The sequence below is a fragment of the Prionailurus bengalensis genome, chromosome B3, assembly GCF_016509475.1.
Source record: "Prionailurus bengalensis isolate Pbe53 chromosome B3, Fcat_Pben_1.1_paternal_pri, whole genome shotgun sequence".
NCBI classification, from domain to species: domain Eukaryota; kingdom Metazoa; phylum Chordata; class Mammalia; order Carnivora; family Felidae; genus Prionailurus; species Prionailurus bengalensis.
In genome coordinates, this window is record NC_057355.1 from 44,981,354 (window position 1) to 44,997,206 (window position 15,853).

At 44.4% G+C, this 15,853-nt stretch overlaps 1 protein-coding gene across 1 annotated transcript; it reads right to left on the reverse strand.

Moving 5' to 3' along the window:
* Nucleotides 1-10,620: 10,620 nt before the first annotated feature.
* FOXB1 (forkhead box B1) lies at nucleotides 10,621-14,933 on the reverse strand. Its single transcript, XM_043555294.1, is given in 3 exon segments — nucleotides 10,621-12,468; nucleotides 12,470-13,185; nucleotides 13,451-14,933. Coding segments are annotated over 2 exon segments (978 nt in total). The 5' UTR covers nucleotides 13,130-13,185; nucleotides 13,451-14,933; the 3' UTR covers nucleotides 10,621-12,150.
* Nucleotides 14,934-15,853: the final 920 nt, after the last annotated feature.

Genomic DNA, 15,853 nt, shown 5'->3' on the forward strand with positions numbered 1-15,853 from the left:
TGAGGTGCATGGTCAAAAGGGAGGCCAGAGCTGGACAGTAAGCAGAAAGGTACACAACCTTCTTAAAATGCATGCCGATAAAATACATGTTAAGTGCCAGTCTCCTGGTAGCTGGATTGAAGAAGATATGTGAGGGCTCAAGCATACTTTTAGAAAGCACCACTAAAGAAATGTGAACATCAAAACACCAGATACTGACCTCTTCAACGTTTGGTTCCATCAACAACAGACAAAATTGTATTTGCTGAGGTAGAAAGTTACCCTAACCCTTTCCTTCCTTTTCCCCTCCCTCTCCCCCTTCCTTTTTCTCTTCTTTCTAAAATCCTAGTGAAAATACAAAAATGGTATTTCTCCCCCCGCCTCCCCCCAACAGACTTATTTTGCCCGCTGACACAGACAGTAAGGGAAGAAAAAGACATACGGGTTAGTAATTTTCTTCTAACTAGAGCATGTCCCCGCCTAGATTTCGTATTAGCTGTTCTCATTCTCAAAGGATTTGACCTAATTGTACATGGATCCTAGTTGGTTGGATACACCTTAAGACCGTTCCCCCCTCCCCGCCTCAAGAAGGTGGTGGTGTTGCATGGTGACTTTTTGGTATATGATTGGACTGAGATCAAAGATCAACTATTGCTTGAAGGGTACTTCTGGTTTTATTGAAGGTATTGCTCCCCCCACCAGCCCCCAGCTGCATAAATTAAATAGAAGATAGTATAGGAAGAGAATGCAATTTAGTGACTCATAAGTCATACTCGCAGCAAAGCTGGGGAGGGTAAGAGAAGTAACAAAAGAATAATTAGATTAGCAGCCGCAAAAATCATTTTGTGTCTGACACCTTGGTTTGAGGGTGATCCTCCTCCTCCCTCTCCACACCTTAATGAGCTTAATATAGCCCTTGAGTCTAAGAAATCATGTGAGCTTCTGCCATCAATAACAAAAGTATCTTGATATTAAACCAGATTTTACTGAGAGTCCATTGGGCATCGACACCACTTACTAGCTGGGTAACCTTGGGCAAATTAGTTAAGGGCCCACTGCCTCAATATTGCCATCTATAAAATGGACTTCTTAAAAAGCACCCAGATCATAAGGCTATTATTACGATTAAATGAGTTAACATTTGTAAGGAACTTAGAACAGTCCCAGGCACATGGTAAATGCTATATAGGCATTTATTAAATTCTTAAAGTGTCAGGGAAGTAGTGTAAGCCACTGCTCGATGGGGAAAAGGAGACTAAAAGTGCCCTAATTTTCATGTTTACCATCTTTATGTGCCTGGCTGTCCCATTGTTTCCTGTCATGTCTTTTAACAATCTTAGCAGATTGTCAACATTGTGTCTTTTAACAATCTTAGCAGATTTGTCAACATTGTATCTTTAAATCTATGAAAAGGCCCACTCTGGGGAATATACAAAAAAAGGAGCAACAATTTCCCCTGCCATAACACCCCCTTTTCACTGCCAGGTTACTTCATGGGTGTGGGAACAGAAGGGCAGAGAGTGAACATGTGAGGGTTAAAAGATGGCATGAAACACAGACCTTCCTTCTATGAGCCCGCAATCTGTCCTGAAGAGCTTAAGACTAAATTTCTCTCAGGCAAGACAACTTCTGGTAGCTATTTTTATTTTACAATTCCTCTATCACAGACAGTAACAGTCACTTAAGTTTACATGACACTTCAAAGCACTTTCACGTACTTTGCTCCACTTGACCATCAAGACAAGCCTTGAGCAAACCCTTATTCTCTATGAAAGACGGATAACTGAGAACTAAGGAGAATTGCCCAGAACTATTTAGGTAAAAGGTACTAGAACTAGGTCTCAGGGGCGCCTGGGTGGCTCAGTAAGTTAAGTATATGACTCTTGATTTCAGCTTGGGACATGATCTCACAGTTCGTGGGATTGAGCCCCCCATCGGGCTCCTTGCTGATAGCACAGAGCCTGCTTGGGATTCTTCCTCTTACTCTCTCTCTCTCTCTCTCTCTCTCTCTGTGCGCCCCCCCCCCCCCCCCCGCCAAACAAACAAACTTAAAAAAAAACAAACAAACAGCTAGCACTCAAACTCAGGTCTTCTAGCCAAAATGTTTTCTTGCAAGATCTTGTTTGTCCAGGTGATGCTTAGTAATGTTTGTTAAGTTGGATTTAATGAGACTGAGTTGAATTGACTTGAACTGAATTAAAAGAACATGTGTTGAAATGTTCTGGGGGACACTTTTAAAGAACCATGCTAACAGGGACATCAGATTTTCATCGAGCTTCCCTGCTTTCTCTCACCTTTGCTCTTTCCCTCCCCCTATCTCTCCTCTTTGTGTGAAGTGAGCCAAGCTGAGAGTAGGAGTGATCAGCTCTGGGGACAGTGGTTGGGAGACTGTGGAAACGTAATTGTGAACAAATTCCTTTGGTTCCATGATTTTTTTCCCCATCAAAAAACATTCATTCCAATTCAGGAGAGTGATTTCCATTGTAGCACTAGTTTTGGAACTCTTCATGCTTTTTCTTCTTTCTAGGTCTGCTCCAGGCTACCTGGATGTTCTCCCATCGACAAGTAGCTGATCAGCACCTGTTTCATGTCTTACACATTTAAAAACAAATTTATTAAAAACAATTAAGATCTCAAGAACTTCAGTAGGGAAATAAGACATGGAGGTGTCACATAAGAGGGGCACCTGGGTGGTTCGGTCGGTTAAGCATCTGACTTCAGCTCAGGTCATGATCTCATGGTTCATGGGTTCAAGCCCAGCATCAGGCTCTGTACTGACAGTTCAGAGCCTGGAGCCTGCTTCAGATTCTGTGTCTCCCTCTCTCTCTGCCCCTCCCACACTCACACTCTGTCTCTCTTTCAAAAATAAAACATTAAAAAAATAATCAAAAAAAAAAAAAAAAAAGAAAGTTTGTCACGTAAGAAAGGATAGTGGTGCCCGGGTGGCTCAGTCAACTGGTTAAGCACCTGACTCTTGATTTTGGCTCAGGGCGTGATCTCATACTTTGTGGGTTTGAGCCCCGCATTGGGTTTTGTGCTGACAGTGTGTATGGAGCCTACGTGGAATTCTCTCTCCCTCTCTCTCTGCCCCTCCTCTCCTCATGTGCTCTCTCTCTAAATAAATACATATTTAACAACAACAACAACAACAACAAAAGAGCAAAATTAAATGCCACAACAAGGAGACAAAGTCTGAAGCTCTGATTCCTTGCCGTATGCCATTTCCCACCCCCCAAACGCCCACTCCCACCATCTCCCATCTTGAGAGTCAGCCATCTCAAAGCAACTGAAGAAGTGACATGGTCAATACCTGCAGTAGGCCTGGACCTTCTAGACTTGTGGCAGTCTGGAAGACTATTTGCTTTCTTTCTTTTTTTTTTTTTTTTTAATTTTTTTTTTCAACATTTATTTATTTTTGGGACAGAGAGAGACAGAGCATGAACGGGGGAGGGGCAGAGAGAGAGGGAGACACAGAATCGGAAACAGGCTCCAGGCTCTGAGCCATCAGCCCAGAGCCCGACGCGGGGCTCGAACTCACAGACCGCGAGATCGTGACCTGGCTGAAGTTGGACGCTTAACCGACTGCGCCACCCAGGCGCCCCAAGACTATTTGCTTTCAGTTTCAGGGAGGGTATCAAGAAGAAATGGTTCACATTGAGGGTAGATCTCTTGATCTTTAGACCTGGAACTTAACAGTGACCGTTCCCTCTCGTTACACAAACTACCCAAGGTCCCCACTTAAAAACTTCGAAGCTTCTGGGGCCCCTGGGTGGCTCAGTCTGTTGAACATCTGACTTCGCCTCAGGCCCTGATCTCATGGTTCTCTGGTTTGAGCCCCACATTGGGCTTCGTGCTGACAATGTGGAGCCTGCTTCGGATTCTGTGTCTCCCTCTCTCTCTCTCCCTTCCCTCTTGCACTTTCCCTCTCTCAGAAATAAACGAACATTAAAAAAAAAAGTTTGCACCTTGCTATGCTGTGTAAACTGCCTTAAAATCATGTGAGCCTACATTAACAGATAAAAGCCTTCATTTCGACAGTTTCAGTACTTTTGTGATATCTGATTTTTAGTGGCATTTGTCTGGCATTTAAGACTGAACTTTTGTTTTACTTTCAGAACCTGACTTTCGTGCTGTTAAATTATTTGGATGTAGATAAATGTATCAGTGGGATTCATCAAATGAGTGAAATAAAGGAATTGGTTTACCTGGAATTTCTCAGGACCTTCCAACTCTTAACATTCAGTGTCTTTTGATTCTACACTGAGGCAATATTGCTCTGGGTCCCAGATAGAGGACAGAGAGCAATGGGCAAATAACAAAGCTGAAATCCTAAATTAAATTACATTATTGAATTTGTAGAGAGCTGTTAGGGAATCCCATATAACAGTACTAATGTATTTTACATCATTGAAAACACACTGTTAGGTATGAAAGATGTTCACCATAACAATCTTTGTATTAGCAAAACAAACAAACAAAACCTAAAAACATTTAGAATGTCCCAATTAGGCATTTAGTATTCCTCTAAATTGGTATACCATACAAATATTAAAATAGATGTTTATGAAAACTGTGTTATGAAAACATGGTAAATGCTTATGGTAGAATGTTGGAGAATTGCAAGATACACAAATTATGTATACTGATTATAATTATGGAAAATATTCAAAGGAGAAATGGATTATTTTAAGGTCATACAGGAAAAATATAGAAAAAAATTTCTATAATATAGTTGTAGTATTTTTACAGTACAGACTGGGTTTCTAAATAGAATAGAACAGAACAAAACCAATTATATATTTAGATATCAATATAAATCTCTCCATAAACTCCACCATTTCTCACTGCAGTGAAATTCCAAGTAATTATTTTATATGATTTATTCAGCATCTGTCATTTTAAGAATATAATGTTTGGCTACACAGCAAAGAATAATTAGCAATATAATTAATCAAATTGCTGTTTATATTTCTATGTCAAAGTTAATCATTTTCATTTTCTTGTTTTATGGAAGGAGTTCCTTTATTAAAGCCACAGTAAATTTAAATGCATTTCACACGTTTTAATTGTACAAACTTAATGTCACAGCTGAAGTCTGTAGTCAGTACTCTCAATTACTGACACCTAGAACAAAGGCAGAGGGTTTTTACCTAAGCCAAACCGAAAGGACTATTTTCAGAACTCCCATTCATTCAGTTGATTGTTCTGTGTTGGGGACAGGAATTATTGCATATAGACGATCTGGACTGATCTGATAGTCATAAAATGTCATCCTTGCCTCTTCTCCCTGCCCTCTCCCTATCCACCAACACACACCACAAGGATGAGAACTGCTAGTGTCTTCCAGGCAGCCATAGAAATAGTTGATTCAGTCTGACTAATCCATTGAACACGGGAGGGGTAGGTAGTCATTTATCAGTTTTTCTCCAATATGAAATCATGCTAGGTATCTTGAGACAGACCATTATGTCACATTTGTTGTTCTTGTTTTTGTAGTTGCCATAAATATCATGGTACCCAGGGTGATGGGGAACTTTCCAATGATCATTTTTATTGTTTTTTATATAAGCCTTCAGTCTATCAAACATATGTAAATAAATAAAATATATGTTGGTATTTCCAAGTGAGCTAGACATTGGCTGCTCTGTGTTTCACTGTAGCAGGTCTGATGGGGGAGTTTAGATGCTCGGAGTTTTCCTGTTGTGTGAAACCATTCTTGTCTGTAATGTCTCTCCAAGGAGCTGCTCTAATTAATGCAAAACACTCTAGATACTACTTAATAAATACTAAGCTTCCTCTAAGTGGCACAATATTAAGATCCTTTACTAAACAGTTATTGCTATGTACTGGAATCATCAGACCAATACATTGTGTTTTGGGAAGGAAGGGAAAGAAATGTATTGCAAAAGTAGAGTTTGGAAACATTTATTCCTGTGAACCAACAACTCTTTATATACTATACTGTCTACCTTAGTAAACCAATTCAACAGGGAACACTCTGGGGAAGAAATTAACTGAGTAAATAAAAATATACAGACTGCAAAGCATGAATCAGAATCACACTGCCTCTAAACAACAGATACTTAAAGAATGCTTTTTATCTGTGAGCTTAATCTGCTCTAATTAATGCTCCCAGTTTGTTCCTTCAAAAGCTTGCAACTGATTTGACATCAGTTATTTGCAGACACAGGCAAAAGGAGGCTGTCTGCAAAGAAGAACCCTTTGTCCATATATTCTAGAAAATTTCTCTAAGGAACATCTTCCAAAGAAGGTTTTATTTAGCCAGCTATAATTTTTCAGGGGTAATTTCTAATTATGTTATTATTAGTTCTAGTAAGTTTGTTAGTTTATGGTTATAAAACAACCAGCTTTTTCTTCAGTATCTTTTTTTATCTGTAGGTCTGAGCCACCTTCCATCCCCAGCTCCAGATACCAATCCCACAAATTAAAAGAATAGTTTAAATATGATCATACAGATCTTGAAGGTAAACTGAAAAGTATTCAAGGTTTTGATGCATTTGGGAAAAGTACCAGGCAAAAATTTTAAAATACAATAGAAAACCCTCCAAATACTTTCTCCTTCAGATCAGATCTCATTTAGACTTCAAATTTGAGAAAAACTGGTTCATTCCTCTGTGATCATACCTTGAAAGCTAAGAAGTCTGCTTCTTTACCGTGCCCTGCTCTGCCTCTAGGAGCAGCTCTTAACAGTCACTGTAAGCTTTCTAAAATATGGACACGTAAAAGTCTATAAAATGCACCAAAACAAAAATGTCAGCCATAGAAGACACAGGATAGAAGTATTGCCACAAGATTATCTCAGTTACCGCTGACACATGTGGCCTGATCCCCCACCCCCACCCCCCAACGCCTGAGAATGGGAAATGAAAATGCAAGAGGATTCTGACTTGGAAATTCCAACCAAAGAGCATCTCCTCTGTTGATTTTTATACAAGTTTACCATCATGGTGCTCAGAGTAGTTATCAGAAAGTGGGGTGTTTAGGGGAAAGAGAGAGAGAGAGAGAGAGAGAGAGAGAGAGAGAGAGAGAAAGAAACAGACAGAGAATTGATCAGGTGAGGTTGACAGCTCAGCTTTCAAATCTGTTGTAACATCACTGACCAGATATTAGTTGAAGGAAGAAGACAGATTGACCCAGATGTGAGTCTGGTCTTTGAAAACAAGCTGTTTATGTAATCCATGCCAAGCAAGGAGGTAAGAGACTTGGAGATGTGTGTGATATAATGATGCTTATATTGATGTAAATAAAGATTTATTTAAATCAAAGTCTCTTAGACCTGCTAGATGGTTGACCACCAAAGAGCTTCTTGGGAATCCTGAGGCCCACATTGCCACCCCCAATCACTTTGTTCCCCTCCCCCATTTTTTCAGACGCCAGAAGATGCCTGCTGCATCTTGCACTGTAGTGCAAACAGATCCCTGCAAAGAGAGAGGAAGATAAAATGAATTTAAATTCCAAAGGGGTTCCAGTGCCGGTTTCCTAGTCCCCGAGTCAGCAATGTGTTTGTGAAAATTCAGCCTTTTTGTCTCCCAGTAAAAAGGAGCTAAATCTACATCGGTGGCCCAGTCTCGGGTTGCTATTCTTTGCATTTTCTATTCGAGTGAATGAGAGTGAATGAAGTGGCCGGGACCCTTCATTTGATCTACTCAATTGCATAAAGTGACAGAATTCTAATATATTTGTTTAATGCTCTTCAATGGGCTTTCACTTTTTTGCTTGCAAATGAAGCATCCGTGGGCAAAGTTTCGTCCCCCTTTAACACTGGGACATATTTCATAACTCAGGCTGTGGTTTGAAGTGATCTTGAGAGGAGTTTTAGACTCAAAAAGTGGAAAATAAAGAAACAGATGTGAAGTTATTGTAAATTCCTAGAGTGGGCTCTGGGGCTATTGTGCCCCCACGGCGGGCGGTCCAGGGGCTGTGCCTTTCATGCTGTAATTGAAACATATTAATTAGATAATTTGTTGTTAGTTTAAACGAAACAAATGCATCCCCTTTGAGGCTTCACAGCCGGTGGGTTGGGTTGTTTTTGTTTTGTTTTTGTTTGGGTGTCTCTGTGCATATGTGGCTTTAGGAGAAAAAAAAAAAGTGACATTTACATTACGAATTTGAGAGCAGATCCTGATCCTTCTCATTTGTTATATAGATACATTGTAAAAAAAGAGAGTTTCCATTTGTGAAAGTCTAAGCCAAGTCCCCTACCCTAACCTTGCATACACTAATGTAAAACCTTCTCTTTGCAGCTCTCCCCTGGCTTCTTGCTCCCACCACTCCCCAACTTCACCCCACTCGAGCACCTGGTCAGATTTATGCTTCCAAGATGCGCAGTGTTCTCATCTATTTTAAAGGAAGTGAACGCACTGCTATATTTCATCCGTTCTGACAATCATTTATTAGCCCTGCTCCCGCTAGTCTTCAGGCTTCTCAGAATCTCCAACTCAGGCAACAGGAACAGTGAGAACTTCTGCAACTTCTCTCTCTCGAGAAAGTGCACAAAATTCATCCATTGTGTAAGCATTTCCCCCCATCACAGGGAAAGCCACTTAAAACCACAGTTGAGTACAGGATCATGTTAAAAACCAAAAGTAACGGGACAGCCAAATTTCCAAATCAAAAACCTGAATTTAAAAAAAAAAAATGAATACTGCCCAAATTTACAAAATAGAAAATGTAAGTTAACTCGATCTTCAGGATAAGACTCCCCAATATACACCTCGCTGCATGGTGGTGTCTCTTTCAGTTTTATTTTAAAGCTGTGTGTATTGACTTTGGACTTGAGCCAGGTGAAAAGATTTAACATGACAAAGAGAGCCATTGAAGGTATCATAGTTATAAACTTCCTTGTTTGTGGGGGCACTTCAGCTAAACTGGGTGTGAGACTCAGAGCTGGGGATGGAGAGGGTGGAGACGTGGGTTTGGGCTGCCTTTGGATTTCTGATCAAGGTCAAAATATCATCAGTGGATTTTTTACTTTACTCATTCAACTTTGTCTGAGAAGAGATGCCTGCAGTTGTGAAAGGAGGGCTCACAATGCCCAAGTTATTTCATTCTTTGCAATACACCATGACGAACTTACCGGCTGAAAAGAACATTTTCAGATCCTGAGTTGAAGTCACTCCTTTGCTAAAAATCAGAAATTGGATCTGCATCTTATTTACCTCAATTATTAAATGTATGTGTGTGTACATTTATACATAGACATTCTACTGCCTATTATAGGATGAATATTTTACCTGATTATCCAAGTTGATAATTTATAAAATGTTTAAGGCCCGTGTTAGCCCATTCTGTTGCCTGCATTCCCAGTTCGAATTCAGTGTTAGTAAATTTGACAAAATTAGAATATTCCGGAAATTGCCTTAATTTTATTCGGCAGGAAATGATGAATATTTATTTATTTATTTATTTATTTATTTTTTAATGTAGATGATGTCTTGTTGAGAACAAAGTTTCAGGAGTTTCCTAGCCCAGGGTGGAGAAGTTTTCCAGGCTTTCTTTTGCTGATCTTGTTGATATAATTGTGAATTGGGCTTGATGAATGAGTTTAGTTGTCCCCTGTCTGACGAGCTTTAGTAGCTTCATGCATTTTAATCAGCCCAATGATTCACTTATTTTGCAGTTTTTTTTTTTTTTTTGGCTGTGTGTGGGATCCTTCCTTTTAAAAAATGGTCACAACAGGATTAATTACCCTTTGCATTAATCCTAATTTTTTTCCCCAGATAACCCTCTAAATATGTTAAGGGTCGCAGGTGCTAAGGATTCTCCTTATGGAGAATAGTGATCAAGATTTTTGTGTGGGTTTCTCTCTCTATTGCACAAAGGCCTTTGTTTAATCGTATTACACAGTAAAGTGTTAATCACCATTTAAGTTTTTCTTTGTCTTGTAACTTCATTAGTTGAATACACACCTCACTCTGGAAATACTGAGACCCCTTCAGTAAAGTTTCAGTTGGCCTTAAACCATAAATTCAGGGCAAATTTTAATTCTCTGCAAAAATTGAGGAAAAGCAAATACTTAGAGTCAAACATCTAAATTAACTTCATCGAGAATTATTTTCCCACATGAAGAAATGAAAAGAAATCTGTTCTATTCAAACTGAACAGGTTTCTTGACACTCAAGGTGAACTTCTAGGTAACTTCTGAAAAAGAAGGTTTTAACAACTGAAATAATTTAAAGGAGCAGGGAAATGAATATTCTAAGATACATCAGAATATGAGTATTGACGAAACAACTCTGTTTTTATCTCCATATAGACTCTACCTGATTTCTACATAAGCCTTACATGCAGGATGTTTTGTAAAATGTATATTTTAGGATACAAAAAATTACATAGAAAGTATTGCATTTTTTTAAATGACAGTTTTCCAGCACTACACCTGTATACCTGATGATCTATTCTAGGAATAGCTTCCTCTTTCCCTCTGCTTCAGGAGTCCGTTTGAATCATTTCTCCCTCCCTTTCTTATGCAAGTGCATCAGAGGAGATCTATTTTAGAAATAAGATATGAAAAAGTCAAACTACTCAGACAATGTACTGCAAGAAGTGTGCTTAGAGAGGTACTACATCTATCTTTTGTAAAGTTATTGTTTGCAGCAACTCTTCAAAAACACACGAAACTAAAATTTGAATTTATGTATTTTAATGAGAAAATATTATTTGGACTAGATTCATAATTTAATGTAGACACCTTTTTAAAATTCTTTGTCTTAAAACAGGCATGCTGGGAACAAGAACATCAATATTTAAGATGCCATGCTAATTCTGGACAGGGAAGGAGAAAAATGAAAGGGAAAAATTTTACAGCCCTATGACAACTACAACTTTTTTTTTTTTTAACTTAAGCAGGTCACACCAGAACAACAGTTCGTTTTCCAGCAAATTACCTAAGAACTCTAAAGGAATATAGCAAACAAAAGTGCATTTTACACAGTGTATAATCATTCCTATTCACAAGCATTTACATCTCTTTGCAGCCCTTTAGCTTCTTGGGAAAGTTCTTGTAGCAAACAGAAAGACTTGTCCATGGGAGACCTATCCGGTGACACTGCTTCATGTTACCAGTCAGCTATCTAAATTCTGCTAGGGTTGCCCTTGATGCTTTCTTAGTTTGGGCTTATTTCATTTTCTTTTTTCTTTCTTTTCTTTCCTTTTTTTTCCCCCTTCCAACAATAAAATAAATAGCTAAAAGGTCTCTAAGTAACAGGAAAGTTAACATCCCAATTAACTTTCCCATCCCCCCTTCCCACCCCTAAACCTGGCCAGAAATGGAGAGTAAACATTCACATTACAACAGGTACTTGTAAAGTGGGCTTTGCCCGCTCGCCCGCCAAGCAATACAGATTCAAGTTCACTGTTTACATTTTACCGGGCGCCTTTGTAAACAATACTACAAGGTTACTTTTAGTTTTGTTTTGCTTGTGTTGAGGACAAGTGTCCCCTTCTCAGTTTGGCAGCCTCTCCCCTAACTCCCCGTGCCTGGAGCCTCTGGCAGGAAACAAAACCCAAAACAAAACAAAACAAAACAAAACAAAACAAAACTCCGCAGAAGCTGGGGAGGCAGGGCCGCTACTCCAGGAAGCTGTGGTCCGCCCAGCCCCTGCCGGATGGGCGGAGGCGAGTCGGGTAAGGAAGATTAGTGGTCCCTCTTCCCGGCAGATTTCCAAGACGTAAACGAGATCCGGCCCTCCGCGGTGCGGCTGTAGCCCTCAGGGGAGATCTGTTCGAGGAAACCTCTGACGCGGTTTCTCTTGTCTAGGAACTGACTGCGCGGTGTCCGGCGCCCCGCCGATCCCGACCGAGGGAAGACGCGCTCCTCTCCGCGAAGGCGGGAGGCAGGATTTCCCCTGCCTCTTAAATGGGAGGGGGTTTCGGGGGGCCCGGGGAGTCGGAAGGCTTGGCCCAGGTGCTCCCTGCCTTCCCCTCTTGTGGAGGCGAGGACAGCTCCCACGCGCCTCCAGGCCATCTGCAAGTTTGTGTTTTGTCTCCTGGGTCCAAAACAAAGTTCTCCTGGGGGAGAGAGGGTTGGCCGAAGGTGAAATGGACAAGTTAGGGTGGTGGTCTTAGATGGGGGGAGGGCAGGGCTGGGAGGCGGGGAAGGCGTATAAGCTGGCGGGGAGGGGAACAAGAGGGGGCTCCGGCTGCTGCGGGTCAATGCACCGCCACCGAGTGCAAGGCGGAGGCCGGGCTGGTGAGCGTTTCACTGGGAGTGGCGGGGCTGCTTTGGCTGGTGGCTGTCTGCGAGGACGTGGGGCTGAGCGAGGGCGGCGAGTTCGAGAGCAAGGTGGGGATGGGCGCGGGCAGCGCGGGCAGCGCGGGCACCGCGGCCGGGGTGGGCTTGATGGGCACCGGGATGGCGGGCAGCGTCTGGCCTGCTGCGTGGCACAGCGGCTTCAATGGCACGCCGTAGGCGCTGTAATCGCCACTAGCCATGGAGATGGGGGTGGCCGAATCGATCATGCCTGCGGAAACCGTACACGTGCGGCCAGCCAGTGCCCAGCGAGCTGCTCATGGTAGTCAACTGGTTGGGGAGCGGGTAGGCGGCGGGCACGGGCTGCATGGCGGAGAAGGCCAGCCCCCCAGGCATCTTGTACTCTCGAGCGATGATATTCTCGATGGCGAAGGGGTGCTTGAAACCCGAGGGCTGCGCCACGCCGCCCAGGTTGTAGGCGGCAGCGGGCATCTGTGGCAGGTGCGTGCCGGAGGCCGCAAGCGCGCTGAGGCGCAGCTTGGCCTGCTGCTGCAGATACTGCGCGGCGTCGGCGGGCTTGCTGGGCGCCAGGTGGTCGGACTTGAGCACCTTGAAGCGCTTGCGGCGCCGCAGGAAGCTGCCGTTCTCGAACATGTCCCCGCAGCTGGGGTGCAGCGCCCAGAAGCTGCCCTTGCCCGGCTGGTCTGGCCGCCGTGGGATCTTGATGAAGCAGTCGTTGAAGGATAGGTTGTGGCGCAGACTGTTCTGCCAGCGCTGCGTGTTCTCCCGGTAGTAGGGGAAGCGGTCCATGATGAACTTGTAGATCTCGCTCAAAGGCAGCATCTTCTCGGGCGAGCTCTGGATGGCCATGGCGGTCAGCGAGATGTACGAGTAGGGCGGCTTTTGGTCGCTGTACGTGTTGCGGCCCGGCCGAGGCATCTTCTTGTTTGCCCCCTTCTTGCTCTGGGTCCGCGCGGGCCGGCGGCTGCTTGGATCTGAACAGGGGGGGGAAATAACGGGAAGGGGGGAGGCATGGATGCACAGACAGACACCGCGAGGTCAGCCTGGACGAGTACAGACCAGACGTGGTGGGTAGGGGCTGCGGCGCCCGATCAGCCTGCGCCCGCGCTGTGGAGCTGGCAACTTTGAGTGCAGGGTGGGGTGCGGCCGGGGGGCGCGGAAGGGGAAGCGGATGAGCGGCGCGGGGGAAGCACGGACCTGGAGCGGGGTCTGGGGCAGGGATGCAACCGGAGGGCTCACCTTAAAGTTGCTCCAAGTTGTGCGTCCGCATCCGGGATGGCACTGCAGCTCTGCGGTCCCTCCCTGTGCTCAGCCGGGACACAGTGTCTGGTCTCGGTTGGGCTCCGCGCGTCTCTGAGCTTCGCAGCTCAGCCCTGCAGCGCCCGGAGCCGGCCAGTCCGCAGCGCTTCTGGCGGTGCGCTCCCCGGGCGGCCGAGCTAGGCTGCGGAGTCCCGGTGCAGACGGCAGCAGCGGCGGCCTCGGGGCTCCGGAGGGCGCTGCTGTGGGCTCCGCGGCTCCGCTGAGCTAGGTGGCTGCCTCCATGTCCTCCCTCGAACCATCTGATAGTTTTAAGCGGTGACAGGAGCAGAAAAGACCCCTGTAGCGGCGCTTCATTAATGTGCCACTTCTTAGCTATCATATGACAATCGCCTTGGGAGGAGGAGGAAGAGGAGGGGGAGCGGGGGCTGCAGAGGGAGGGGACTGAGCGAGAGGGGAGAGCCTGGCCAGCTCTGGTTTCTTTCACACCTATTTACATGGACACCTTGGCCAATAGGAATCACTTCCAGCTCAAGACTGGGCGAGGGGGAAGAGCCTCGGCCACCGGTGGTGAGCAGGACGCCGGCCAGGGTGCGCGGTGTGAAGGTATGAGGAGGTGGCGGCCGCGGAGCAGGGATTCAGGCGACCACTCACGTTCACAGACCGAGCTGCCGCGCAGATGATGTTTGACATGGAAATTGCTTGGCTGGGGTATTCTGTTTCCTCTGCATTGTATCGGGTTTGTATTGTTAGCTAACGTTAAGGCACGGCTTTCCCTTGAAGCAGACCCTTTTCCTGCGCTTGGCAATACGGGGCTGGTTGCATGGGTTATTATAATGAAAATACACCCTTCCCCCTAGTCTTCCAAGAGGCAGGTCAGAGTTTGATTTGACCTTCCTAGGCTGCTGCCGTAGCTCTACACACTGGGTGTGTAGCCTTAAGTGATGGGGTTTAAAAACTACTTACAGAAATATAAGTATTTATACCTGTGTAAAACCCATTTTGTAAGTGTACTGGCCAAATAACAACAACAACAAAAAAGTCTATCTGGGAGAATAGTCAGGGTCTTCACTCTAAAAGTCCTCTAGGAATTGAATTAGGGACAGGATGAAGGCTCTGGGGCTGTTGGGGCAGACACTGTGTGGACCTGGCAGAGGGCCTGAGTTGGTTTGACACACTTTATCACCAGATGAAGGGCCGAGTCTCATGCTTTCCCCATGTGGTTTGAAACTTTAGGAGTTAGGCATTGCCTGGAAGTTTGCATTTTACGGCCGGAACTTTTCTCTGCTTCTCCCACCTCTGCTTCCCCTCCCATCTCCTCCCTTTCCCCTCCCTACCCCCAATAGAAAGTATTTCGGGGTTTAGAGAGCCCAGCAAAAGCTGCCTGCGGACCCACTAAAACAGCAGTAACTTCTGGACTGGAAAAGAACCAGGGAGTTTTCCTTTTTGGGAGAAAGGAGAGAGCGGGGATGTGCCTAGGGTCCCCCTGCCTGGTGCCAGCGGTAGGCTCCCTTCTGTTCCGATTAGTCTCCAGAGATTCAATGAATTATTGTCATCATCATCATTATTATTATTATCATCATCGTCGTCGTCGTGGGCGTTGGCGGCATCATCATATTGCTATGAAATAGTGAGTCTACCCTGCCTGCATGCACCAGTCAAGGAATAGGTGCTAGGAGTTCCCACTGGCTTCTGCACATTCTTTCACCTTTATGGTTTTTAAAAGAAATCCCTTTTATCTTTTACCTCGTTAAAAACTCAATACCTAGAGCCCACACTGAATCATCTTCAATCCTGAAATGTAAGAACTTTTTTTCCCCCAGGAGGTGATGGTAGTGATGGTGGGGGGAGAGTTCTGGGTGTGAAGTTTGGACACTTAGTGATACTAGAGGATTATTAGTGGAGCTGTTTGGGGTTAGCATAAAAATCTTTCGGCGCATGTACACACACACACACACACACGCGCGCGCACACACACACACACACCCTCCATTAACCACAGTTTCAAAGGTGGTCAATAACTCACCAAAACGTAACTTAAACACGATGAATTTAGGAGATTAAACAATTTCATTAATATTGAAATGGCTCTCGTGTCTGGGCTGCCTCGCTTGAGATGCAAGCACACGTTTTTCAATATTAACAGAAGTGCTTGAAGAAAAGAATAATGTCACCTTCTTAATTCGGAAAAAATAACTAGGAGGAGGAGGTGGGTTCGAGGGGTGGAGGCGGGACGCTGACCTGTCCCTGGGGGCACGGTTGGACAAGGGCAGATAAACCCTCCACACAGAAACCATTTGGACTCTGGTGGACTCTGCCCAGCTTCGGCACAAGGCAGCGGTACTTGCCTGAACTGTGCACGCTTCGGCTCCTAAGGAGGTGCGT